General features: G+C 50.6%; 1 protein-coding gene across 1 annotated transcript; it reads left to right on the top strand.

Moving 5' to 3' along the window:
- The first annotated feature begins 715 nt into the window (after positions 1 to 715).
- On the top strand, positions 716 to 25,091 carry LOC104638744 (cystathionine beta-synthase). The gene is made up of 16 exons (XM_010306617.2): positions 716 to 751; positions 2,501 to 2,655; positions 6,527 to 6,633; positions 9,061 to 9,195; positions 10,620 to 10,699; positions 11,934 to 12,065; positions 13,306 to 13,375; positions 14,653 to 14,744; positions 15,856 to 15,981; positions 17,015 to 17,099; positions 18,729 to 18,834; positions 19,422 to 19,493; positions 20,719 to 20,853; positions 21,413 to 21,521; positions 22,276 to 22,360; positions 24,797 to 25,091. The coding sequence occupies exons 1-16, from the start codon at positions 740 to 742 to the stop codon at positions 24,892 to 24,894; spliced, it is 1,599 nt and encodes a 532-aa protein (XP_010304919.2). The 5' UTR covers positions 716 to 739; the 3' UTR covers positions 24,895 to 25,091.
- The last annotated feature ends 2,820 nt before the right edge of the window (positions 25,092 to 27,911 follow it).

The raw sequence follows: 27,911 nt of genomic DNA, 5'->3' as shown, positions 1-27,911 counted from the left end.
CTCAGTTGTGAGAGCGTGCTGACTGCCTCTGATACACTGTGGCTTATCTCTTCTTTACCCACAAGTGACTTTTGCTCCTTCCCAGTTAATTCATTATGTAAACAAGGATTTGCTTGGGGAGATACACTCAAGGCCAACACAAATCCTGGCTTGCAAGGAAATGATTTTTTTTTTTTTTTTCTTTTAATCCCTCCCAAGAAGCAACAGGTTTGGCAGCGCTGAGGAAGAGCACTGAGAATCAAAATGTTTGCCGGGACAGTTTTTGTCGGACCAGCTGCAGGGTGCAAGTTGTTTTGGCATGACCACCCTGCATCCTCATGGTCTCTCACTGCTTTGCAGGGCTGGGGTCAGTGTCGCTGGAGGAGAAAAGGCAGCTCAGCATCTGATGTGACGTGGGTGTCCCCTGCTTACTGTCCTGATTCAAACTTCAGTCACGGGGCCAGGCAGTGGCACGAGGTTCTGGCCTCCATCTTTGAGATGCCCTCACACCTTTGGCTGGGAAGAAAGCTTGGCCGCACGCCATGGGCTGTTTCAGCCCTCTGCTATGGCTAGAGTAACAGTGTGGTGTATTTCTGTGTTTCAGGGGCAGCCCAACAGGCAGGGAGCGAACTGCACCCCATCCTGCCGGCCTGGGGGGAAACCACCGGGAAAGAGCGGCGCTGGCCTCAAGTAGTGCTGCCAAGCTGCTTCAGAGAACGTCCCGCCAAGTGGGTGAAGTGAGCAAGAGAGCAGAAGGAGGATGGCAGAAACGGTAATTAAGGCTGTCCTTGGGCTCACATGTCAAGCCACAAATTAGATAATCGGGACCCAGCCATAACAGTGTGCTGGCTGCTTGCCTGGCCCTTGTGAGTCAGCTCGGCTTCGCAGGCACTGCAGGAAGCCCGGGTGTCGAGGAGGGGCAGAGCGGTGGCTTTATGGCCCAGGATGAAGATGATGCTCCGCAGACCTGTTGGCCTCTGCTATCTGTGCTGCGCGTGTTGGCTCCAGCATTCTGAATCGCTCCCCGGGGCAGTAGCTAGAGTGGATTTCCCGCATCCCCTCCACGTGGCAGTAGGCCTGGTCCTTCTGCAGGCAGTCCTCTGCCTTTAGAAATGAGGCATTTCTTCTACATGTCACTGGTTTGGTTCTATCAAACTTCAAGTCTGCGTTCTCAATCTGAAGTATAATGTAATGTAGGAGGAAGGTCCAACATCATGTCCGTGAGAATTTCTACTAAAGTTAACAAGAGCGTTAATACTTGCTCTAATTGCAAAGCACACCGCCACAGTAGTGTAGGAAGATAGGGCAGGCTATGCTACAACAAGCAGGTTAATGCCAACTTTCATCATCAATCCAAGAAAGACACAAACAAGTCTCCAACTATGATCCTACTGAGCTGCAAGGCCCTTTTATTCAACAAAGGCTGAATCAGGGCAAATTCATTCTGTGAACTAGCCAGAAAAGAAACTTCCAATTACCAAAAGTATGTGTCTTTTCTCCACGTGGCTGGTTTCCTTAGCACAAAAGGGTGGCTGATGGATTGCAGAGAGGGCCACGCCAGAGTGGGTCACACCAAAGCTCCCTGTAACCCTTGTTTCTGTCATTGGTTAGTAGCAGGTGCCGAGAACAAACTATAAAACCAGACTCCTCCTTTTTTTTTCTGTATATGCACCAGCAATACAGAGAAACCAGCACAGCAAATTACCATGTTCACAGAGCGGAGGTACCGTTAGGGGCAGTGTGTTTAAAAGCCACTAATGAATTCGACCTTTGCAAACTCGTTTAACCTTTTTCTGGTTACACTTTTACCTGCTCTGCTCCTACAGTTGTTCCTGATAATTTCATTTTGCTTTATTACTTGATACTGAGAAACAGACAAGTGTTTCTCAGTCACCTTCTCCAGGTCCCTCAGGATGTACGGCCCGCTCTCACCACCGACCACCTGCCTCATTTCCTGTCTGATGAATCCTGCTCTATTTAAGCAGGAACGTGTTCTGCACCCCTGAGCACCTTTGCTGCCCTTCCCTGATGTTTTGGTTTTAGTCATTCTCTTTTTTAACTTTTAATACAGTCAGATGCCAGAGTAGAGGTGTCCACTCATCCTCTGAGGCCCGATACCACCATACAAGTATGCTCAAATTATTGCTGGGTAGACTTATCTACAGTTTCTTCACTGGTAGAGTAAAAAATAGTGCTTTTGACCAAATGATTAAATACAGAGCACTAAGTTTTCTAGCAGGGGGATGCTTCAATGTACGTTAGAGCAGGGAAAGATTTACCGGAGATGGTGGCCAGGTGATGGTTTACCATGTACATGGTCTAATATACCACTCCAAAAGAGTAATTTTATGCATCTGTAGAGCTGAGTGTTTGAAATGCCGCAGCAGGGGTGTCCCACGCAGGCTTGCCACCCTGCCTTCACACCCAAATGTCATTTCTTGCCTTTGACTATTACTGGCCAGGTGCCTGCCTGCCCGCTTTTCCTCCCAGGTGACGGTGGGTCTCCATTTCCACAACACAGGAGCTGACCAAGATGTGCCTGCTCATGAATGGCACTTGCGTGGCAAGTCAGGAAAGCAAAGCCGACAGCACATGGATTCTTCCCAACTTGCCCAGTAAGTGCACGTGGACAGCCGCAACACCTGCCAACAAGTCTCCACACTCCTGTATGCCCTTGTAAGTAATTCTTTCATGCTGGTTATTTCAGAGTGCAGACACCTCAGTATCTTTTTCTGAAGATGAAGTGCTGTTCACCAGGATGGTCATGACCAAAAGTCAGTAGTTTGACAATATGTTGCATTAATGATGGTTTATTTTCCAGAAGGCAAAACCCAACTAGTATCTCCTCTCCAGAAAGAACTTTCTCACGCCCATTAATCTTGCAGAAAGACATGCCTGGCTGGAGACTCAGCTCTGTGTTTTCTAGCACACATTTGAAAGCATCTGCTAGTTTAGGGCATTTTATTTTAGAAGAATTAAGATGAACATATTTTAGAGGTAGATTTCAACCAGAGACCTGTACACTTCTGCAGAGTGGACTCCCATGAGATCTGGTGTTGCCCAGCAGAAGTGAAGGCACTCCCAACTGCTGGGCACTCACAGAGGCGCAGTAATGGCTCTCCTGGCTGTAGCGTAATGCATGCGTACACCCCAAAGCTGTTGGCACCCATCCCATTGTACAGCACAGTCAGTAACAGCCAGGCACTCATCAGTCGAAGGGCTGCAGCTTGGCTGCCCTTGCTCATTCTAACAGTCTGAGGCTGTGTGTAAGAAGATCTCTAAGTGCTAGCAATGTCTTCACCGACGGCTGAGACCTTCATGAAAATGAATTACCAGGGCCTGGGCTTTTAAATAAATAGAAAATGGCCCACGCAGATGTTGCTCACTCTGCGTAAGTGACCCAAGAGTGTAGTGCAAGGAAAAGTGATTGCTATGAGTGGTTCTTATCCCCACGGCAGCCGGTTTCCTCCCAGGGTGAGGTAAGCCTGCCAAAGTGCCCAGACTAGACTTGACGAGAGGTGCTTTGATGGCCCGGCAAACCAGACCCAAACAAGTTATTAAAGATAAGGCTGTCCTATAAATGTCAGGGGAACTGTGGACACGTCCCTGCTGTGCCAAAGATGTAAAACATGAATTCAGCTCCAGCATGTGAGGAACTGAAGCCCGTGGGAGGTGCGGCACTGCTCTGCGTGGACACCTGCCAGCCAGGAGCTGGCTGGGGGAGCTTCGTTCAGTGTGCCAGGCAAGACACAGCCAGAGCACAGCCACCGGCATGTGTGAAGCCCAAAACAGCCTCTGGGTCTGGCTCGTGAGGGATGAGTGGGCTCCACAGCCTCAGAGCTGATCCAGTAAACGTGCATCCAGGCACTCACCCGGTGCAATCCCTGCAGCTAGCGTCCAAGGACAGGATCAGCTCTCTTCACTCAAAATGTTTTGGGTTTCTTGGGTTTTTTTTCTCAGTTACTGTGCTGAGCAGGATAACATTCTTGGTCTTTAGCAGTTTAGCATCAGGGTGCCATGGGGCCGCAAGGCAAGGCCGGTGCCAGGGCTCATCCCACGCCCCCAGGCCAGGAGGCGGGCAGTCATGGGGGTCACCGGGGCAGCCCCAGCCCCAGGCATTGGGCACGTCCCTGGGGATGGGGTCTGGCTGAGGGGGCCCATGCAGCGTCGCTGGGGCAGGGACTGAAACATAACCCACTGTACAGCAGTGAAGAAAATACACTAGGACACATCACAGCATTTCTTTTCTTTTGCAGAAGTACATGGAGGGGTTAGTTTGTTTTCTCTGCTCTGGGTGAACCACAGATGGCAGCTGATGTAGCAAAAATCTCTGGACTTGCTGAGATTCCCATGTGAAACCTGATTGAGTTTTGGGGGTAGAAGCAGGGGAGGGGGGGTGGAAGGAGAAGACAAGATGTTATGTTAATTAAGAATACTATTTATTGAAATCTTCCCAAAGATACAGAGGTAGACTGGGTTTGATATCCCTTGAGCCAATTCTGACCTGCTATAACCTCAGCAAGAATCATTTGGTTTGCCAGGACTGTTTTGCCCCTGGACACCTTATGGAATAACATGCCATGAGCAAAAGCAGAAATCTTGGAGAAAAACCGTCCTTGTCCACTGTGATCCTAAACTGATAACCAGCAGCTGCAGGACCAGAGTGTCCCCACCACACCCTTTAGGAGCACCAAAGGCATTTGCCACAGATCCTTGTATCCATAGACCTGTTGACTTCAAGCCCACACAGAGAGTTCACGCAGCTGGGGAAGGAAGCTGACCATGCTTGTATTATTTTTGTAGTAAAATATGGTAGTGATTAGGAAAAGAATTTGATAGGAACTGCAGAAAATTTGCCCCAGAGGGAGAGAAAGGCTATTCTTTTTAGGGGATGGTAGCTAGCGGCAATGCAAAAGAACAGTCCGGTGTCTGGTTCCCACCTTTGCCCTCCCGGCAAGGCTCGCCCTGGCATGCAAGGCAGCGCAGGTTGCCTTCTCCTTCCCCATTCCCCTTGCCAGGCTCCACCACTGCAGACCCCGGAGCCACACAGCACCTTGCCGTGCCACATCACGCCTTGCCGGGGTTCAAAGGGCATGGTAGCATCTCATTTGCCACAATTACTGGCTAAAGGTAGATAAGTGGGCTTGCTTTCTTCTCTCAAGCTGATTTCCTTTAAACTAGATGTGTAATATAATTCACAGGTCACTCTCTTGAAAGCCAAGCTCTAGGTAAATGCTGACTGAAGGAGCTGGAATCTCCTTGTGTCATCGCTCAGAACCCCTGAAATCCCTGAGCATTTCAGTGGCTTTTAGAGCAGATGGAAAGTGGCTGCAGCTGTGGGGGAAGGTCTTCTATTGAGTTATTGCCTCACATTTACCAGCATTCAATAGAGGTTGCAATGTGCACGGTAACACTTTCCACGGAGGGAGAGGTAACAGCACGCGTGTAATGCTCCATCATTTCAGGGCCTGAGATGTAAGGATGCTGGCTCCTTTTGGTAGTAAAGACCTGCACTAAACCACTACCCCTGTGCTCTTGCAAAGCCAGAAGTGTTTATATTGCGCTTGCAAAACCTGCAGGGAGGTGTGTGTATCTTTAAGTAAATCCGCATGTCATCCCTGCACCATATGGACTTTCTGTCAGCAGACAGCCATCTGCCTCGCTGCGATAAAAGACAAGGATAACTTGGGTTCAAAGTTCAAAGGATGATAGTAGGCGAGAGCTGTGCAAAGGAGAGCTGAACGGCGAGGGAGTGGGGCTTTGTCACCCCACTCAGAGAGAGAAGTGCTGGCTATCAACCAGGGGCAATATGTTTGTGGCCCCAATAAACAGAGCCCTCATCAATCTTTTCCCTCTGTCTTTTAAAAAGTTCAAGGACACAAGTTCCCTGGCTGCATGGCAAGATGTGTTCCGTTCTGCATTGGGCAAACAAGTCTTTTCCATTCTGGTTGCAATTGCTGTGACGTGGTTCTTGGCTTCTGCTGGAATCTGACAGAGACTAGCAAAACTGGGAGGCTGGATTGCACTGATCCAAGAGCTCAGTTTAATTATTTGCAAAAAAACCTCCAGAGTGCCCTGTGGCTTGGGTCTTTCTGATGGCTTGGAGCCATGCTTGCAAGTCTGGGAGTCCTTGCCAGGCAAGCAACAGTTGGCGCAGATGGCTGAAAATGGGAAAAGCAGATTTGGTGGTGGGTAGGACAGAGAAAAGAGGAGGAGCGTTGTATCATGCACATCCTTCTCACTATGTAAAATCCCAAGGCTTGTCAGCTCTTCTCACTTCATTTAGTTATAGGTCTGACTTAGGGCCTTTCAGAACAAGAGGTTTCAGAACAGCCTTTAGAATTAATTACCTTATTTTTTATGCAAAAGAATTAATAACTCATTGTAAGAGTGATAGAAAACCATAACTAGCTCCTGTTGCCATTGTTGATGGGTACTTTGTCTTTTGGAGCTAAAGTTGCTGAAACCTCCCTCAGATTTTACCCTGGTTCATGTTGTATAACAGTTGCTTGGATTAGGCTCTTTTTTTTTTTCTGCATTATTTCAGGCGAGAAGAAACAAAGATCTTGCCCAACATCCTGAAGAAAATTGGCTGCACCCCAATGGTCCGAGTCAACAAGATTGGGAAGTCCTATGGACTCAAGTGTGAGCTCTGTGAGTGTCCCCTTTCCACCAGGTTTTTCTGTGTCATGAGGTGAGGCGCGGCGATGGAGGAGGCACTTTAGAAGAGGCTCTGTGGAGAGCAAGCACAGATGGGGAGGGCCAGATGTGGCACGTGTTGGGTAGTCCCGCTTATTAATTTGCACTACGGTCATTTGCCAGACCAAACAGGATGGTTTCAAGATGTAATAAGCAGGGGCCTGATGGTAGTGGAGGCATCTCTCCTCCCAGATAACTGCAGCATAAGCTCAGAGCAGAGCTCGGCTGAATTTGGGGATGGGTGGATGACATCACAGCAACGGGCAGGGATGCTGCAGCATACTGGGTGGCAAGCGGTGCGCACAGAGAAGAGACTGGCCAAGCCTTCCCGAAACGTGGTGGCTGGCATGGGGCGAAGGTCATGGCGGGGCTCTGCCACCAGTGCAGCCCCCGGCTGCTGGAGGACTCTGCTCCGTCATGGCATCATCTCTGCCCGGTCAGCTGGAGCCGGGCCAGGCACTGCCCTCTGCTGCGTCACTGTCCCGGGGGCAGTGAAAGCTTTCCTTAGGGACCTTCCCAAAATGCCACCTTGGGCAGAGCCGCGGGGGGCTGCAGACAGCTGGGTTTATCGGCGACATGCATGCTAGGCCCTGGTGCTAAATGCCAAACCGAGGCGCTGGCTGCGGAGCCAGGTTTTCCAGCAGGACCCAAGTCCTCCCCTGAGGGGATGTTAGCATAGCACTGGTGCTGTCTCATGTACGGTTGTTTTTAGCTTGCTCCCCTACAGAAATAAGGATGATATGATTAGGCTGTCTCTGTGTACATGGACTTTTCAATCTCTTTTCCTATAGCTTTTAACCCTATTTAATTAATTTCAACCAAACTGGGCAGAAGGACACTAAGATTCAGGCAGTAAGATTCATGAGTGTCCCGTAGCTGGGTAGGAAGGAAACTTGATGAGCGCTCACACTCAATAAAAGGGCACAGCAGGACCGTGTGGTCCTGTGCGGCAGCCCGGAATCCGCCCGGTAGCCAGCCTCCACCAGGCATATGGCCACACAGAGCGTGCTGTGCTCTTCAACCAGATCCCTTCTCAGGATCTGGGATCCTCAGACCCCCAACCCTGCAACCTCCATGTTGCATCGCCTCTCACTTACTGGAATGAGGCCTCAGGGGACGGTAGGGAACCGTGGAGCAGAAGTAGCAAAGGCAGGAGCACAGGTCTGCAATGCCTGGTCCCCCTCTGAAGCAGTCTGTCCCTTGGATGATGTCTTGCTGGGGAAAGCGCCTAATGGAAGCGGGAGGATTTGGTGCAAACAGCTGTGGGGAAGCCGGGGAGACCCTGTTTGCTGGGATGGTGTCTCCCTCCCCTGGCACAGGTGGGGAAGGAGAGTAGGACAGGCAGAGCAGCTGCATGGTCCTCTCTGAGCTGCAGGTCAGCACAGAGCCTCTAACCAAGCAAATATAAGAATGCCTGCAGCAGTGCTGTGTAAGGAAGCAGTCATGGTTGGACACGATTACCTTGTGATTTCTGCGCCTCCAGGGACCTCTGAGTAGCTGAAGTTTTGGCAGTTTTGTATTATAAAATGTAATAAGCACAAGATTTTTTCCCCATTGCTCTGGCTGCTCACTATCAGGTTGTCAGCCTGAAGTAGCTATCTCTGCTAGGATGAAGTGAATGACACCCTGAAAGTACGCATTTCTCCCTGTTGTCTGTAAAACAGAGCTCAGTACCATCAGTTCAGATGTAGACACTCATCAAAACCTTGGTGAGAAGAGTCCTGCCCCGAGTGTTAGCAGAGGGCCTGATTAGGAACCAAGGTGTGCCTTGCAGTTTGTGCATACCTTGGAAAGTCTCTGTTACTTGGTGGTTTTGGTAGCTCAGTGAAGAAATGAAAATTTTGGCTGACACTTGAAAGTGCCATTTCTATTGGGGTTTTTTTTGCTTTATGGCATCCTGTCCAGGACTACAAATCACCCCTACAGAAGGGCACCTTTCTAGATACCTATGAATAACTGCCCCAGTTATTGCCCCAGACCTTGCCGTTAACCTTGACAGTGCCTTGCTCAGAGAAGAGTCCTCAAGGCAGGGCAGCAAGATGTATCATACCAGTGTGGGACCCTCCACCTAGCAATCACTGTATATCCAGTTGATTTTAAACCTATCCTGGACTTACCAGGCCTGCCCACTGCCTTCAGGGTGCTGCAGGTAGATGAAAAGCAGGGGGAGGGGGAGATGGACTATGGGCAGCTATGTTGGTAATCCCATGACAACCTGCAGTACCCCATAAGCAGATGGTGGGTGCACTCCCCTGAGCAAAGGACTGTCCCACAGAGGAGGAATGAGTGTCCTCAAATGACTGCAGTGAGGGCTGGGGGAGCAGGGACCTGGTGCCCCCGGCTGCAGCTTGTCCCTGATGGAGCCTCACCTTTCATTTCCAGTGGCAAAATGTGAGTACTTCAATGCGGGGGGCAGTGTGAAGGACCGCATCAGCCTGAGGATGGTGGAAGACGCAGAGAGAGCCGGGATTATAAAACCAGGAGACACGCTGATTGAACCCACTTCAGGAAACACAGGTGGGAAGGGCAGGGGTGCTCCCTCTGCCATGTACTGGGCAGGGGCTGCAGGAGGGGCAGGGATTTGAGGAGCTCTTGCACCTGCAGTTACAAGGTCAGCTTGGGCCCCCGTGACTCTGGCTCCGTCCTCCCCTTGGTTCCCCTCCCGATGGCTGCGGGCAGCGTGGGGCACTGAGGTGCCTTGTTGCTGAAATTCCTGAGGGCCTGAGAAGATCCCACACCTGCGCAGGTGTGCCTACCAGGTTACCTTGCAGCAAGGCAAACTGACTCGGGAGTTGGAGGGGCCAGGGCAACCCCGGGTGGTTTCAGGCTGGGAAGCTCTTGAATATTCAAAGGTTCCCAGAAAGGGTTTCCCTGACGGGCAGGAAGATAAATCATCTGCTTTTTTTTTTCCTTGTCACCTTCACCCTGCTCAGGGACTAGATTATGGTGGGGTACAAGACGAGGGGGCACAACAGAGGAGACCCCCCCCACTATGTTGCAGCCTGCACAGGACTATGCAGTTTCCATGGCCCTTTGCTACTCCCAGCACCAGTGTCCCCACCATGTCAGGGATGTGTGTGTGTGCATAGTGTGCTTTCCTGAGAGAAGGCACAGTGGGGGCTGTTGAGGCACTCTGGACAGAGTTGAACTCTGTCCCTCATTGTGCTCCCTGCCTCCCCCTCACTAGCCATGCAAAACTGGGTGCATCTCTAGGAATTTTGCTCCTTACCTGCCCGTTTGCTGCAGGCACCCCAGAGCCAACCCCCCTGTCCCCAGACACCCCCCCCAGGAGTGACACATGGGGGTGAGGGGGTCTGTTCACCCCCAGCACTGTTTCCCAGGTGGCTGTGCTGGCTCCCTGCCCACCCAGGGCAGTCGGGGCGGCACCATGCTCCCTACAGCAATCCCCAGCGCCCTCCCACAGGGACGTGCTGCTCCCGCCTCACCTTCCCCCCCTCTAGCTGGGGAGCAGCTGGCTCCATCCATCACCTCCAGTGAAATTGGAGCAGAGGTCCCCTTAGCCTGCTCGCCACGGGGTGACATGTGCAGCTTCATGTGTGTTTGTCCCCAGCTGAGATCATTTGGGGGGGAGGGGAAGGTACTCCTGAAGCAAAATCACCTCCTCTCTCCTGTGTTTCGGGAAGCAAAGGAAGAGGCCTGAGCCTTGCAGCGGGGAGGAAAGCGCTCCCCAGCCTTGCCATTCGCTCTGTGTCACACTAGTAGACTCCTGCAAGCAAGAGGGATATTGCAGCTGGGCTCGCCCATTAGCGCATCCTCCTGCACTCCCAGCACATCCCGAGAGGCTCACGGAGGATGCCGTCACCTGTAGCTCATCGCTGAACATTTCTCGGCTATGTTCACCAGCGGGAGAGAGGAACGTAGGAAGCAACGCCTTGCCAAATGCTATTGTCAACCAATTCCCTTTCTTCCCCACCACCTAGGAATTGGGCTGGCACTGGTAGCTGCAGTGAAAGGTTACCGCTGCATCATTGTCTTGCCGGAGAAAATGAGCATGGAAAAGGTCAGAGCTCTGTACAGTATTACCTCACAGCCGGGGAACATCTCCCTCCCTGTCTCACTCTGCCTCTCCCTTTCTAGAGACAGTGTGCCCTCTCCTTTAAAGGGTAGTGAGCCTCACTGCACACACTGACATAGCTTTGTAGTTATTCAGAAGATTTCCTCCTGATGAAAAAAAGCACACTGTGATGGCCTGGCTGATTATCTAGCATCAGCAGTGTGGCTGAGGTCACGTGTTAGCCAAACACAGTGCGTGCCTGCAGAGAAATGGAGCAATATCTGACATCTGTGAGGGCAAGGGCTGGATGGAGTGGAGGAGAGGCAGGCAGGCGCAAGGGCTCAGCTGCCGGTCCTGCTGTCTTCCCCTGTCTTCCCCACATCTGATGTGTCACTGGGTCTCTCCTTGTCTGTATGGTATTCTTTAACTTGGAGACACGGTTGTCTGAGCTGCTTTCTTGAGATGGTGGAAATCCAGCCACTTGCATGAGAGCTGATGATCAGGTGAAACTGACACCCTGGAGATGGCAGAAATCTCTGCCTTGGGGAGCCAAACTGCTCAGCTGAACTCATGCCAGTGAAGCCAGACCTGGACCCTGACTTGGCTCAAAACTGAGCCCTTCTCCAAAGTGCCACCCTCATTTCAACTTAAATCTTGCTTAAGCTCCATCTGGATCAGATGCCACCTCCAGCTGCCACAGGCTTCATCTCCAGGCACCCCAACACTCACCCACCTTTCTCTTTTGACTCCCTCTCCCCCCGTGGAGAGTGGATGAAGACCCTACAGCTGACTTGTAGTTGCTCCTTCCCCATGCTTGGTGAGGTGAGAGAAGGGACATGGGACAAAGACAGCTTTAAGACCTCCTCCTTGCATGCAGGGGCTCAGACCACAGCACACAGGAGATGCTGCTGCCTAACCTGGATCCCTCTGCCCCTTTGCCCAGGCACCAAGAAGCAGCACAGCGTTACCTACCTCTGCCATGTCCCCAGCCTGCCCTCCAAGTAGGACAGGGCACGAGGCCAGGCCTGAATCCGTGTGCCAGCTTCAGGCAGGAGGCTCTAGGTGCCAGGAGGATGTCAGAGATAGTATAACCGAGAATCGGACATTGTATCTCCAAATGTTAAATATCTCCTGCATGCAAAGCTCCTTTGGCATCTGATGCTGCCATGAGCCCGCAGGTTCAGATTACCATCACTACGTGGGATCAGTTGCGTTACATCTACTCTTTTCCCTCTGAAAGGTCGATATTCTGAAGGCACTGGGTGTTGAAATCGTGAGGACCCCGTGCACCCGCTTTGATGCCCCAGAGTCTAACATTCGTGTTGCCTGGAAGCTGAAAAGTGAAATCCCAAACTCTCACATCCTGGACCAGGTAAACGCCGTTCCTCCGACTCTCTTTCCAAACATGGTTTATAGTGTGTCCTCCAAGTGTGCCGGGATTTGGGGACTTTTGGGGAATTGGCAACGGAGGCAGATTTCATCAGTGTTTTATGGCGTTTGAAACTTAATCGCTCCTCTGTAAAGCACGAGGTGGCAGAAACAAAATAAGGGACACTTCCAAACCTATAATACTTCTGCCAAAGCCTGGATGTGGGCGAGGCTGGGTTTTCTTGCACACTCAAATCACTCCTCAAATTGCTTCAGATTTAACTTTGACCAGAAAAAATCACTTTTTATGCCTGGCTCGCAGCCTCAGTTCTGCCTCAGAAATAAACCTCATGCTGTAAAGGGCAAATACGCCAGCAATTCCTGCAGCACAGGGTCTGATACAGGAAGGCACTTCTCCCTCCAGTCTGACCCCACTGCAGGAAGGGATCCCTATAGTGGGTAGGGAGCTCCTAGAGTGCAGAGAAGTCAGGGAAGCCATAAATTTCCTTCCTGCTAACAAAAAGGAAGTTCAATGTCTGAATACGCTTTTCAGAAGCAGCCTGGTCTACGGGTGTGAACATGGGGCTGCACACATTTCAGTGCTGTACCTGTGTACCCCCTGCGGTAAATCCCTCTGGACAGGTAGGACGAACACTCCGGCCCATGTTTCGCAGCCACCTAACTTACCGTGCTGCCAGCCACAAATGCCCCAAAGTGACAAAGCAGCTCTCAAAATTACATATGTGATACTTGAAAAAAGTTTTCTAATGTGGCATTTAAGGGAGGATTTTTGGTTTGTTTCCTCAGCATTTTAGAAGTATTGTGGGGCTGTGTTTTCAACTTTTTCAAGGCAACAGAGAAAGCTAAAAATATTTCTATCATCTAAGCAATAGTTAAAATACTGAGGATCTCTCTCATATCCAGCAGCTAGGGCTTTAACAAAACCACCAAATCCCACAAAACCTGGCAATGCGGCATACGACAAAGCTGCACCATCCCCACACCAAATAGGCACTGAGTGCCAGAGAGTGAGTGTTCGTGGGCACGTTTAATCTTCCACTGTGGACAAATCCCAAGTGTCCTTAGAAACCTGTCCCAAAATGACAACCAAGATGAATACCTGTGACCTGGCCTGGCTGGGCAGTTGCATGCTTTGAGTAAAGCTCATCAGGAGCTATTGCTAGTTTGGTATTTGACCTACACTTCACACAGTAACTCATGCTGTTCTTTGTTGAAATAAACAGTACCGAAATCCAAGCAACCCCCTGGCTCATTACGACACCACAGCGGAGGAGATTCTGGAGCAGTGTGAAGGTACTGTCTGCGCTGCTGTTTCTATGTGCTGAGGATGTGCGGAGGGCTACAGCCCTCTCCGAGAGGCTTGTTTTACATTGTTTATTGACCTAAACGTCTAGACATGGCCAAAAGGGCCTCTGTAGGTGAAGGCACCCTTGATAATACTGGTACACAGAGTGTAGTAACTTCATGTAATCCACTCCAGATCCACCTGAGCCTGCAGGGCTTCCCTGCTATGGCCTCCCATTTCAAAAACCTCAGGGAGGAAACGAGAAGCTTAACAAATTCAGGCTGTGCTCAAGGAGGAAGAGCCTGTCTCTGCAACTACAGCATCTCCACAACGATGACATCTCTGTGACTGGTCAGCTGAGAGCACAAGATGGCCCAAGAGGCCTCGCTGGGGAATATAAATTCATCAGGGCATGGCAGGCTGCATCTGATCCAGCACACTTATTTGCAAATCAAAATAGACTGAAACTCCAGACTAATGACATTTGATGTGATGGCTGGGGGAGGATAAAGGACTATCCCAGTGCATGTCTGTGCAGATAGAAGTGAAATTTATTGCCAACACTGAGAGCAGTCTAAAAAGTAAACAGGACTCCAGGGTATTAACTGGAGAACAGTTATCATAATTGTAAAGCAGCCGGGTAGCAACAGAAACAAAGGAGTCCCAGCCTTCCCTTCACTACAACATTTAGATTTGCTCCTACTGGCTGCCTGTAGTGAATTATAAATCCCTTTTTCCCAATGCAGTTGCAGCATAAGGCTCTGAAGGCCTGATTCTGATTCTGGTCCTACCAGTCCTACATCAGTATAATTTTACTGATGCCAGGCTACATCTCACCGATACGGGTTCCAGGCAGAGCTCTGCCATCTCTCCACTGTGGATGCTTACGCTATCTGGAAAGCTATACCTGTTATCAATATGTGTTGTTTTTCACATGCATGCTTTGCTTCAACATGGGCTGGAAACACTGAGATACTCCCTACCTTTAAGTCAGTAGATGCAAAAGATGCAGAAATTATGGAGACCACTGGGAGAGCTGGAGGTCACCTTCAGTCCCCTGTGCTGAGGCAGGACCAGCTGTGGTCAGATCCTGCAAGCTCATCTGAGCTTCTCTGCAGGACCACACTTTGGCCGCTAGCATGACCTCTCCCTATTCTTTCTGCACACGGGGTTGCAGCAGCTGAGGGACATGGGGTCTGCATCTGCGCAGGGCCCTGCATAAAAGGGAGACCGTGCTGGAAGCCATGCTGAGTCCCTGCAAGCCTCTCTCTTCCCTAACCTGCAGGCAAGGTCCACATGGTGGTGATTGGGTCTGGCACAGGCGGCACCGTCACCGGCGTTGCCAGGAAGCTGAAGGAGAAGTGCCCAGAGTGCAAGGTAAGCTGGGAGGCAGGGCTGTCCATTGGGAGCCATGGCAAACCCCTGGGTGTTCCTGCTTGTCTTTTTATCAAGCCTAACCCCAGGTCTCACCTGAGCTAGCAGTTGTTGTCTCCACCTGTTTGGTTTTTCACAGTGAGCTTGGCTTTTGTTGGAAGCAATTTGGTGTTGTGCTCAGCTTGGCCTAGATCCGAGTGCCTTAGAAGTCAAAGGCTCCGCAGCCCCATTACCAATCCCACCCTGCCCTTTGCAGGACACAGTCAGATGTCCCCCGCAAAAGTGGCTGGCCCAGCTGACAGCAGTACTGCTGCTGCTGCTCCTGGGTAACACGGCTGCTGAAAGTTTCTGCTCTGGCAGCTCCGCGGGGGGCACAGACTGCACGAGTGCTTCTCATCTGCCATTTCAAAAGCCTCCGTGCTGTATGGTTGACACCAGTCATAGATGCTCATTCTGCAGAGCTCGTGCTTCAGGGCAGACAGGAGGTTTGATGGTTACTGCCTCCCTGGCGTAGCCGGTGTGTGAGTGATCCCTGATCCACCGGTGGCAAATTGAGATGGTGTGGACCCAGCCACTGGGGGACCTGGGCATGAGATAACCTCGCTGACTGCTTGAAGCTGCGTGTGGAGTAGTGTTACCATTCCTTCTTAAGCTGAGTGCAACCTCAGCCCAGACGTAAAGCTATAAGCAACCAGGGAGGTGCTACTGTCAGCCAGCACAACTAGATCTAGAAAGGATGTCTGTAGCCGTGGGTTTCTACAGGTTTGAGCTAACTAGCTGGCTTTGCACTGGAGCAGATTAAGGAGCACTCACACTCTCCCAAGGGACAAGTAGCAGGCTCTGCCAAAAGGGTGATGACAAACACCTTGAGAGTGATAACATTTTAAGCCACCCGCCACTTCTGCAGCAGCTGAACACTACTTAGGATCTATTTTAAAAGACAGTGAGAAACAGTACCTTTTCATCCTGGAAGTTCTCCATGCTGCCAGCGGACAGGAATATCATGGAAAGGAAAATGTTGCTGATAAGGGCGTGGGTACTTTTTCCTTTGAGTTGCGTGTTTGACTATTTCTGAACTCCCTTTGTGGTTTAACAAAACTTCCTGCCCTCAAAGATCATTGGCGTAGATCCCGACGGCTCCATCGTTGCTCTGCCCAGTGAGATGAACCAGACAAACACCACAACCATCGAGGTGGAGGGCATTGGGCATGACTTTATCCCTACTGTCCTCGACAGATCAGTAAGTAGCCGTGCGATAAGAGGCCTCAGTCTGATCTTATCTTTGCATCCAACCTACTCCAAATTTCAGATGTAGCCAGCTCTGTCACCCGGCTGTGGCCCAGCCCTGAGGCCATTTGTGTACCTTCCCAGTGCAGAACAAGCTGTTGCATGGGGATTGGGACACCAGCACTGAGGCATCTCTCTGAGTAAATCTGATTATAACTGACCTACAAGGAGAAGCCAAATACAGGGGCAAACGATGAATATGCCATAGTAGCAGCGTCATCAGCTCAGCCTCACCAATGTTCAGAGCGTGCCTCTTGTACTACCATCACATAGAAGAGGTCAGTGCTGAGGCTGCTTTTCAACACGCTGGCACTTCCCGAGCCTTCGCTGTTGTAGGCACCACACACGCACAGCAGAAGCCCTGCACCACTTAGGGGCTGGAAGACAATCCAAGCCATATAAGACAACAGATCATGAACCTTGTACAGCTTCTTGTCAAATTTCTTCTTTGTGTATCAGTTGCCACCAGGCACAGTGCTTTAAAGCCCCAACTCAAGCTGCCCGTGCTCCCCCCCGGCCTCGTTCTTAGAAAGGTTCCCCACAGTCTCAGACCCCGGATTCTTTCTGTTTTCAGGTGTTGAGTTAACTACATCTCTGCTGTTGATGCATGGCTTTAGAACTTTGGCCTGCAGTAACCCAAAACTCTTTTTGTAGTTGGATCTGATTTTGCCTGGTAAAATCTTGACCATTAGTGTAGCCTAGCCTGAGACATCATGAACACCACTCCCTCTTCCACATCCTGACTCTGGGCCTGTCAGACAACCCTAAGTCTCCAAGGAAAGGGTGCTGGCTGCAAAGGCGCCTACAAGCAAGGACACATCCTTCAGACCAAGGATTGCCTGAAAAACTTATTTGCTTACAACATGTGTGGAAAGCAGCTCAAGGCTGCCAGATGCTGTAAGGCATCAGCACCATGGCATGCCTCAAAGGGTCAGGACAGCCTGAAATAACACCGCCAGGAACCAACCTTCTTGCTTTCTCTTCAGGTGGTTGATCAGTGGTATAAATGCAACGACAGAGACTCATTCCTCATGTCTCGCAGGCTGATTAGAGAGGAGGGATTATTGTGCGGTAAGCACCAATGACAACAGTTGCTTCTCCTAACAAACTTTCTGAACCTCATCCTTTTGGGACCAAAATGCTTCGGGGTAGGTGCTCTCTGCATTTTGTGTCTGCTAGGTTAAGCAGGCTGAATGGCCGAAGCCTGAGCTGGTGTGTAGGTCGCTGTAGACTTCAGAGGTGTGGCAGTGAGTCAGTGGTCTGGGATCTGACTCACCAGCCGCAATAATTATAGAAGCAATAACTCTCCTCTTACTGGAACACTTTTGCACATGGGAACTGGATCTTCAGGCCTAACTCTGGTGTAGTGTTACAGGAGCTGAGGAGAGGATTAATGGGACTGAGGAAAGGACAGGTGGGCTGAAACTGTCACTCCTCTAACAACTCTGCGAGGCTGTACTCTCTGTCGTTGAATGGTTGCCACGCTAGAGGTGCCAGGTTTGGACCAGGAAAGTTTGAAAGTAAAGAAAGCGTAAGATGTTCTTACTGAGTATTTCTCCCTGTGCCAACAAGCTGTAAGTGATCCCACCGGCTTTCCAAAATGAACAGGTGCCCTCAGACAAACCCTGCCTGTACCCTACGAGCCTCTACAGAGCATCAGAGTTTTTCAGCCTTCTCTGCCACTGAGCAGATAGCTATAGGATTGTGTCCAGGACCAGACAATATATAAGCTTGTAGCTACAGCTGATAAAAGCTCTGAGCACTCACAGCCAGGGAGTTTTGGAAACGATCAGCCCATTTGTAATGAAATGCTTAAATGTTGATTTAACCTAGCAGGCACAGAGTCGCTGTGTTTCAACAGAAACCACTTGCTGAACTCAACTATAATTTGTGAATAGCTTCATGTTCCCAGAACTGCATTTTTCAGGACCTTTCCTCATTTGTTTGAAAAATGTGACCCAGTGCTAATTAACCTGCTGTAAAATACGTGCTGCCTTGAATGTGGTGTGTAATTGGCACACAGATAGTGGAATGTGTTTGACTTTCAGTACTCGAACTACCGGTGGAAGAATTGCCTCTGTAAAGCAGGGACCTGCTTTCCCTACGTGCAGCAAACCACATGCGTGCACACAGACACAGGGAGCATTTAAGTCTTCCCATCACGTTGGCCTGGTATTCCAAGCATGAATGTAATGTTTATGGTTTTTTCAGTCTTTACAATGCATTTAAAGCCAATCTTTGACTGCCAAATATGTCAGCCAGAAGCTCTAGATTTGGCATGGTCTTCTCCTCACCCAAAGGAATGGTGCAGCATGGGCAGCAGTGGTATGAATGGCCCCATATTGAACCTTTCAGCCCTTCTCCTGCCCTCAGAGTCATCACAAAAAGTGGTTCATGATGTTCATAACGTGACTCTTATGTTGCCTTATAAGCCCATTGCCAAGAGCCACCATATGAATGTGTCCCTTCAGTCCCTACCTCTTCCTGACCCTAAAACCCACAAGGCTGTGGGGCCGATTGTCCTCCCACTCTCAGTGTCTTGAGCTGCTCTGGTCTATGAGGTGCCACCTCTGCTACCACTTGGTCTCAGTGTCCCTGGTAGCATTAGACAGGGCAGCGCTGTGCCCTGCTCACCAGGACTGTGGCCCTACAGTCTGGGCAACCCCAAGGCTTGTCTTTCTCTTCTTGGTACCCATCTAGGTGGCAGCTCGGGCAGTGCCATGTCCGTCGCCGTGCGGGCTGCCAAGGACCTGAAGGAAGGTCAGCGCTGCGTCGTCATCCTGCCCGACTCTGTCAGGAACTACATGTGAGTTTCTCGCTTCCTTGCTTGCTTTCGGGCAGGGGGGTGGGAGCTCCTGTAGCCTTCTTCCCCACTCTCTGCATATGGTCTGGGTTGGGGTCATGGGGCCCTTGGGTGACATGACCTTAGCACTGCTGAGCCCAGGTTGTGTGGGCTGCTGGAGCGCAATAAGTCTGATTGATAGCATGGCACTCAGAGTAAGCCCAGAGCTGGGAGTCTCCCTGGAGCAGCTCACAGGAAAAAAAATTAAACAAACAACAGAGAGAAATAGCATACTACTGTGGCAAGCACCAGGGGCTGGGTGTTGGGACACTTGGGTTTTATTTCCTCTTGTCACTGACTTACTGCACGGAGCAGGAATCAGTCAAGCTACAGTTTTTGAACTTGCATGCCTAAAGTTAGGAAGGCAAATAGCTGGCGTGCTTCTAAGAGTTACTGAGCACCCATAGCTCCCGTTGACCTTAAAAGGGGCTAAGAACAGCCAGCTGCAAAAATCATGGGAGCCCCAGGGCAGTGCTGTGGTCTAGTGCATGAAACAAAGCACGACTTCTTCTGGAAGGCTCACAGACTCGCTCTTTGTTGGTGATTTCTAGGTCCAAATTTTTGAATGATAAGTGGATGATAAAAAATGGTTTCCTCAATGACGTCCAGGAGCACAAGCCTTGGTAAGACAACTTCTGCCGGTATAAACGGTGCTAAAGGAATCAGCTTTCTGACTCTGGAAATTATTACCTTCAAAGGAAAGCACTATCTTTCAGTATTTAGAAAAAACACAGTTAAGTCTGGATCCCTCTGGGGAGGCTGTGATGTCAGCTCCTCTCTTTTGAGTGGTTAGATCTCCCAGTTCTCCAACTAAAGTCTATAAAGGAGCCATTTCTGTCTCAAAGTTGCCGATCCCCTCCCACATGGCAGTCACTGTCCAAGCCACCTAAACCCTGCCGAGCAGAACTCCACTCAAAACCTCCTCTCTCTACTCCACAGCTGATGTTCAAAGGAACATCAGGCTGTTGGGGACATGTGTCCCTCCTGTAGCAAGCACCCTTTCAAACAGCTCTGGAGATCTTTTCAAGCAGGGAAGGGTAAATTTTCATTTTCCCAAGCTGTGGGCCAGAAAAGATGACCAACTCAGCTATCTCTTGCACACCATGGGGGAAGAGTCCCCTCAAGACAGGGAATCACAGACTGCTGATGCCAGTTGACATGTGGCTGGGCAAATGCTGGTTGTTTAGAAAGTACCTAGTCTCACTTTAAAGACAGCAGGTATTATTGATGTCACCTGCTCCTTTGGGTTACTATAACCAAAGGTTATTGCAAAATATTTCCTAAAAACTTAATACATTTCCAAGGACTCTCATGCCTGATTAGAATTGCTCTTGGCCCTTCCAGCCTCTAGCATTGCCTTGCCTTTTCTGCAAGGACAAAGGGCTGAGATGAGTTGGGAGCTGCCTGTTGTCCCCAGCAAACAAGTGTAGCTTGTCCCTTGTAAGTCACACAAGCATCTCTGCCAGGCGGTATCCTGGAGCTGCATTTGGAGGACCAAAGATACAAACCAAAGAAATAAAACTGGTAGGCCTCCACTCATGAGCTTGAAGTGAAGCCCTCAGTGGCTTCCTTGGGTTTGGGACAGCTCAGCACCTTGCCAACTGCTGGCCTCAGCCCTGCCTCGGGAGTTGTATGAACACTGGGGGTAGGGAAAGCTTGGCTTCAACGAGACCTGGCCATGGTGGACTTGCAGTATTACTGCTTTGGGAATAGGAGTGGGGTGAGCTTTGCAGGCAGGCAGAATATCTCTGTGTGGTTGGTCTCATCAATACTGGCCTTGCCTCCCTTAGCAAGGCCCACACCCCCGCAGCAGAGTAACAGCTTGTGCTGCCATTTGTCTTTCAACAGGTGGTGGAACATCAAGGTGCAGAAACTGAATCTTTCAGCCCCTCTCATTCTTCTCCCAGAAGTCAGCTGTCAAAAGGCAATTGAGATCCTCCAGGAGAAGGGATATGACCAAGCTCCTGTTGTTGCTGAATCAGGGTAACTATTTTTACTTGTTACAGAGACAGCCATTCACATAGGAAAAGCAGCCATGATGAAGCTAAAGAGAAAGTCCTATTTACTGGTCCAGTGATGGGGCTCTCGTGTTGGATTCTGTAATGCATATTTTAAAAATATCATCTGCCTCCTTGTGAAGATTCATCAAGAAAATTCCCTGTAAATGAGCTAGTTAAAGCCAAATCCAGTGCTCACTAGACTCAGCAGAGGCTGGATCAGTGTACAGGCAAGGGGAGGCCAGAGGAGAGGTGAGGGCTGGATGGGAAACCCACACAAATAAGCAACTGGAGAGTCCACTAGTTTTCCTTCTCCCAGCTGCTAAGTCCTGGACTGCAACAGCAGACTTTAACTGCTGTTAAACTAACAGCTTGGTGAGGACAAGGATCTTCTTGTCCTGCTCAGATGAGGAGAAAGCTGGTGCCTCCTGCTGATGGCAGCACCAATTTAGTCACTGACTTCATGGGGAGCAGTTCAGCCCCTACAGAAAACATGTGTCTGACTTCAGGTCTGACCTTTTTGAAAACTCTCTGTTCCCTCACAGACTTATTTTGGGAATGGTGACCCTCAGCAACACCCTCACCTCGGTGCTGGCTGGAAACGCACAGTTCTCGGACCCCGTAACGAAGGTCATCTACGATCAGTTCTCAAAGGTACCGCTGAGGCTGTGGCTGGTGTCAGCCACTGTCCAGGGACAGGGAGAGGTGCACCACCACCCTGAGGTGTGACAGGAACTGGGAGAAGAGGTCAATCAAAAGACAGAGAGGTGAAGATAGACAGAGATGCGGAGGGTGAGGGAGACAACATGGAGATGAGAGTAAGGACAGGCACCTACAAAAATGCTGCTGAGCCTGTGGGGTTCAGACATGGGAGCTTTAATGCCAGGAGCAAAGTGCATGAATGTCCATCCCCAATCTTACATTGTCAGAGGATTTTGTCCAGCTGGGGGACCAGCACCCTCTGAAATCAGAGCCCAGCCATTGCCAGGGCTCAGCAGGGCTGGGGCAGCAGGCATGGGCTCTGATGGGACACAGGGCAGGTCCTGTGGGTTTGCAGGGGAGGGACACCTGGGTCAGATGGCCATCAGTGGTCATCTGAGGTGGAGTGAGGTAAATGGATGCGGTTTTAGGGGAGATGAGCCATCACCTCATGCTGGTCCATGCAGGCCCTTTGGGCTGGGGGGAGGCAGCGCTGTATTTCAGCTACAGCAAAGACAGGTTTGCAGGTTACCTGCTTCCCCTCCCATCTCCCCAAAACAGTGTGGGTGGGTGAGGCGCACCTGATCCTGGTCCCACTGGGTGCCACCCTGCCCACTCACAGCTACAGTCAGAGGCAGGAGTCAGGCTCCACACCACTGTCCTCTAAATGTGAAGTGAAATGTAAAATGTCTCTTTCTTTCCTGTTCAGATCGGCCTGGAGGACAGCCTCGGGAAGCTTTCCTGCATCCTGGAGAACGACCATTTTGCTATCGTTGTGCACGAGCAAATGCAGTGTAGGTACCTGCAGAAACACTGTACGGGCTTTGCACAAATGTTTGAGAGGGGAGAGGGAAATTCTCAGACTGAACTTAGTAGGTATCAGCACAGCTCCTCCACATGTGCAGCCCCTGAGCCTTTGCAGGAAGGATTTCTCCCTTGTGGCTCTGCAAAGCCCTGGAACTGCCAACTATTCACCCATTTCCTTTCCTGACACCACAGGGATGAGGGGAGATGGGGAAACCTTAACGACAGGAGCCTGGGACCAGCACACTGCTGGATGTGTGTCCTGCAGGAGCACTTCCCAGATCCTGGCCATGGGAGCTGTGTTGTCCCCCCATGGAGGCATGACACTGAAGCACCCATCAGCTCCATCCCCTGCCCTCATCTCATGGTTTCCCATGGAAACCCACTTTTGGGGATGGGAAAGTATCCATTATGGGATTTCGTTTGGTCCCCTCTGACAGCCAACATGGGCTGTAGGTAGCAGCTTGGGGTGCAGTGCCTTTGCTGCTCAGGCCTCTACTACTTGTTAGTCTCTTAACCTTGAATTCAAATCACTGCCTTGCTGGCTGTGGGCAGCAGAGGAAACACAGGGGAAGTTAGGGATCTCCATAGACTTAGTATCCCAAGGGCAAGGTCGAAAGGGGCTTTTGGGCACATTAGATAAAGGCTAGGTGGAATTCAGGCATGTAAGTGCAAGGGAACAAACTACACAGTCTACATCCCACTTCCACACACCCCTGTTCCCACTTGCCACCTCTGGAGATGCAGCCAAGAGATGTCCTTATGCCTGTGTCCCCCAAGGGGGCTGGATAAATCCATATGCTAAGGGTGCTATCAGACACCTACCCTGGAGGTGCAGGGTAAGTTGAGAAAGCTAAAACCAAATCTGTTGCACCATGAGCAAGCTCTGTGGCGGGGCACATGAGTTGGGGGGGGGGGGTCAGGAGGCACAATGCGTATTGATGCATGCAGCCCGAGGCATTTGTGCATGAACCTTTCCTGGACCGTGGCTGGGTATAGGGATGCTCTGCACCATTAGACTAGCCCAATAAAGCATCCATACCAGCAGCTTTGGTTTATTCTCAAACCACTGTACAGCCACCCCCTCCCCAGTGAAGCAAACCGGTTCAGTCGTGTCACGTGCAGTAGGACTACGTCAGCACCGGGGTTGCTGACACATTGATGGCAGGAGGGATCGCACCTTGTATCTCCCCTGACCAAAACAGGTATCGTGCCAGGTGCTGTTCTGCGAATCTGACCTAACACACCTTTCCAGTACAATTATACTGTAAAACTTCTAGAAGAACAAATTTGGCCTTATCTCGAGAGAGTTGCTTTGTTTAAAATGCTAGCAACATGAAAAAGCAGTCAGAAGACCCATGTTTAGGTCTTCTAAATTAGAGTCGAAGGGAGTAATTATACTGATTTTATAGGATTACACACTGAACATGCAAAGCATTCCTACTGTGAGCAGCATGCAATAGTGCACCATATGGACTGCCAGCAAAGGGCTGCCTGCTGAACTCAGGGCCTCCAAAACCCACTGTGTTCAAACATCCCAACCCCTCTGCTTGCGTCTCCATGGTCTGCTGCCCCGAAGCCCCATCAGCTCTAAAGCTGGCTTGCAAGCCCAGCTATGTTCCCACAAAACATTGCAAACAAAAGCCTCTCACTCAAATCTGCCTTTGACGCACATTTCCAGTTTTCTCCCCAAAAATAATGCTAGGCAGAATTTCCTTTCTCAGCTATGTTGTCATTAAATAATGAAAATCTATTTTGTATCACATTTCGATATAAATTATATGGTATCCACAAATTAAATGATACCCACCAAAAAATATCAGCCAGCTGTACACAGTGCCTCTTGCTCTGGTTTTCAAACAACACCCGTTTTCTTTTCCAGAGCTGCTGTTTTAATGCCGTCACAGTTACCCCCCCCTTATTTATTACTTTCTTCCCACACCTTCGGAGCTTGCATTTTAATCTCGTGTTTGGACTCTGGTGGCTAGTTTTATTTTTATTTAAGAAAACATTTCTCAGTTAGTTAAAGCAATTGTTGCAATGCTGTTTTATTAATGGTGGTGTAGGACCTTATGAGAACAGAGCAGAAAGTGTCTCACTGCTGCTTTTAAAGAGTCCCATTAGTTTGGCCTGAAGTTTTCCAGCAGAACTGGAACAGAGTTTGGGTAAAAACAACTGGGAAATTAAGTTTCCTGCTCTGGTAAGGAGTGCATTATCTGCAGCTAAAACCTCCCTGACGTGATCCCAGTAACCTGACCGAGGCTGCATCAGTCATTTCTGTTGAGGCAGAGCAGAGACAGCTGCTGTCCCCGTTAAGGTTTTTTGCTTAATAAATGAATAGCAGCCTCTGCACAGCTGTGGGCGGGGTTTTTTCCTTCTTCTTTTTTTTTTTTTTTCCACTAAACTGGCATTTTCTGTGCTTACAGTCAATGGAAACGGCAGTTCCTTCATGAAGCAGATGGTGTTTGGTGTGGTCACAGCGATGGACCTCCTCACCTTTGTCAGCAGAAATGACAAGAAGTAGCGCTGCAGCTTGGCTGCACCCACCTCCGCTCCTCCGGCAGGGCCGGCTGCTCCCCCGAGCCTGAACCACCCGGCTGAGGGTGCTTTCTGGTCTAATCCAGCTGATAGTTTCTCAAAATGACTAGGTGAAAATTGTAATGTAATAACCATTTTATCCGCTAAATGCCACCCAGAATATCACTAAAGAGAAGATAACTAAAGAAATTGCATTTAATAGCCATGTGTGGTTACGCGGAGCTTCCCAGGGCTGGAGAGGTAACGTGGAGGGAGAGATGGGAAGGGGTTGGTTGCTATTGCCCAGATTTTAGCAGGTGGGGGTTTGGTGTGTTTGCTAGCAGTAGCTACCTCTGCGCTGCCGGTGTTGTAGCTGCCGTGAGTTGTCCTGGTCCCACCAGTGCTGGAGCCTGTCTCCACCATGAGAAGCTCCACCCCTCTTGAGGGCTGGGGGCAAGCCACGTCGTGGCTGCATCCTCCTGCACTCCTCGCAAGGAGGGCTGCAGGTACCCCCCAGAGACCTTCCTTCTCACCCCTGGCTCTCTTTGGGGCCAAGGAGGCAACGTCTTCCTCCCCTCCCTGGGAGCGAGCGGGAGAGGCAGAGGAGGGGAGCAGGTGGGACGTGGCACCCTCGTACACGAAAGGTGGGGAACCGGGCGGGCACGGGCAGGAGGGATGGGAAGGGACAGTGGAGGGATGTGACGGGCGGGGGGAACGGGGTGCTGGGCAGGTGGGGATCCATCACTCCTGCAGCAGCAACTGGCCCTTGGAAAGCACCTTCCTCACCTCTGGGGGAGCTGGTGGCACTGGGTGTGTGGCGCACCGTCCTGCGGGAGGGGGCAGTGAACCGGCCCCGTTCAAGAAGTAAAGACTCATTCTCATGATACAGTAACTGTGACAGGGGATATGGTTTCATCCCTGCGTCCTGTAACGGTCATCTAATGAATATGCATCCTGAGAGCTCGTTATCGAGGGGTAGAGGGGAAGGAGAGGTCAGAAGAGCCGGTTGGAACTAGATGATTTTTGAGGTCCCTTCCAACTCAAACCATTCTATGATTCTATGATTCACTGTGGCTGCAAAAACATAAATGAAAGCAAATGCGCGAGGAGGGCTGTGGGACCAAACTGAACCGCTGTTGAAACCCGGTTTGGGGGATTTGCTCCCAAAACATGCTAAGAGCTCTGCAGTCTTTCTATATGTCTCGGGAGCTGCTCCAAGGGGACAAGAACCAATTCTGATTTTGGCTAGTCCGTATTTCCAATCATCTAATCTAGTTTGTACAAGACTTTTATTATAGAATGCTGACGTATTTATATTTAGGAAGAGCGTCTCTGCTGTCTTTTGTTTTCTGAGTGACACAAGCCATATCAGGTCTTCTGCAAGTTTTCGCTTGAGTAATAACCATATTTATCCAGAAAAAGTAAAAACTGATTAGCTCAACCTCATTGAATTGTATTTATTTTAGCAATGCTGTTGCAAACTGAAGGATATTAGTCCATGCATGTATTCCAACCTCACATGAGTAAGTCTTAAAATGCCCTGTAACTCCATGAAGCGCAGAACTGAGTCTGAATCTGGACCACTTTGAAGCCTGGGACCCTTCCTGACGACGCTAACTGTAGTATGTCCTCCTGTGCAGCAGACCTGGCTGCAAGAGGAGGGGAGATTTGCCTTCACCCAACAGTCAGGGGCACGTCTCCCTTTGCAGACAGCTCCCCTTCACTGGGGGTTGGGACCCTCCCCTCCAAACCTCAGATCCCCCACCTCCAAAGCTAGTACCCCAATGGGATGGTTCTTGTCCCAAAGGCAGCTCATGAGTTTTAAGGTCAGGTGTGAGACAGATCCTTGGGCTGCACCAGACAAATGGGCACCTTTCAGGGGGTGACCTTCCGTGCCTGGAGACCGCTGCCACCCTGCCCCAGAACAAGTCCCTCTAAGTGCACATGGAAATAAGACCCTGCGTGCTGGGCAGATCTGTCTCCCAGGGAGTCGGAGAAGCTTTAGGGTACCTGGGTGACACCCGAGAGTTTTGCAGCAGGAGCGAGAGCTCCACGCTGCTGCTGTGTGCACGCACGTGTGTGCAAACAAGAGCTTAAGACAGCTCTTCTTTCCATCTAGCAGTACCAAGCCTGTGAGGGATGGGCCACGCTAAGGGGCCTCTCAAAAATTGCACGTGCTTATGCACAAGGTGTTCCATTACTGTGAGTTTGAACAGAAACAAACACAGTATATTTGATGTGTTTGAACTGAACGTGTACTTGCAGAGCAGGCTGCTGCAGCATGCAGTGCGTGGGACTGTGTGCTCACCTGGGCGTGCAAAATGTGGCAGCTCTAAAAAAAAAAACCAACCAAATGATGGGCTAACAGCACGTTAACGACTGCCCAGACTTCGCCTGCCTTGAAGCTCCCTGCCGTTCACACAGCCCCTACGGCTGAGCCCAAACCCCAGCGCTCCCAGCAGCAGCAGCAGCAGTTTGGGCTGGAGCCAGGGTCACCAAGGTGCTCCCAGAGCCCCAGCCCCTGACCCTGGGGACTGCCCCCCCCCAGCACATCCGATGGTGGCACTGCCCTGGCCAGGGATGTCAGCATTGCATCTGCTGTAATTTGGCACAGAGCATGACCCTGAGGATGCAAACGCGCCCCTCATCATGCACCAGGGCAGAGCGCTGCCCCGCTGGCACCCTGGGGTGCTGGGTTGGGCGTACGGGGTGGTGAGAGGGACCGGCTGCTGTCATCCTGCCCGCCACGTCTCTGGGGTGGAAAAGGCCTCAGCAAGGAGGGGAGGAGGTTTCATTTGCCTTGTCTGCAGAAATCCACACAGGACGCGTAAGGACATGCCCATACACAGCGTCGGTGGCAGCAGCGGGACCAAGAGACGAGCATTGCATCTGCTGCCCACCGTCCCTTCTCCCTGCGTCCCTGGGGCTGCCTTCTGGTAGTGACAACCCCTTTGAGATAACTGGTCTTTCGAGTTCGTTTCCCTTCCCTGGCTACCGTGAGGCCCTATCAGTATTTTATTTATT

The sequence above is a fragment of the Balearica regulorum genome, chromosome 1 (assembly GCF_011004875.1).
Source record: "Balearica regulorum gibbericeps isolate bBalReg1 chromosome 1, bBalReg1.pri, whole genome shotgun sequence".
Taxonomy (NCBI): domain Eukaryota; kingdom Metazoa; phylum Chordata; class Aves; order Gruiformes; family Gruidae; genus Balearica; species Balearica regulorum.
This window is presented reverse-complemented; position numbering and strand designations above follow the sequence as displayed.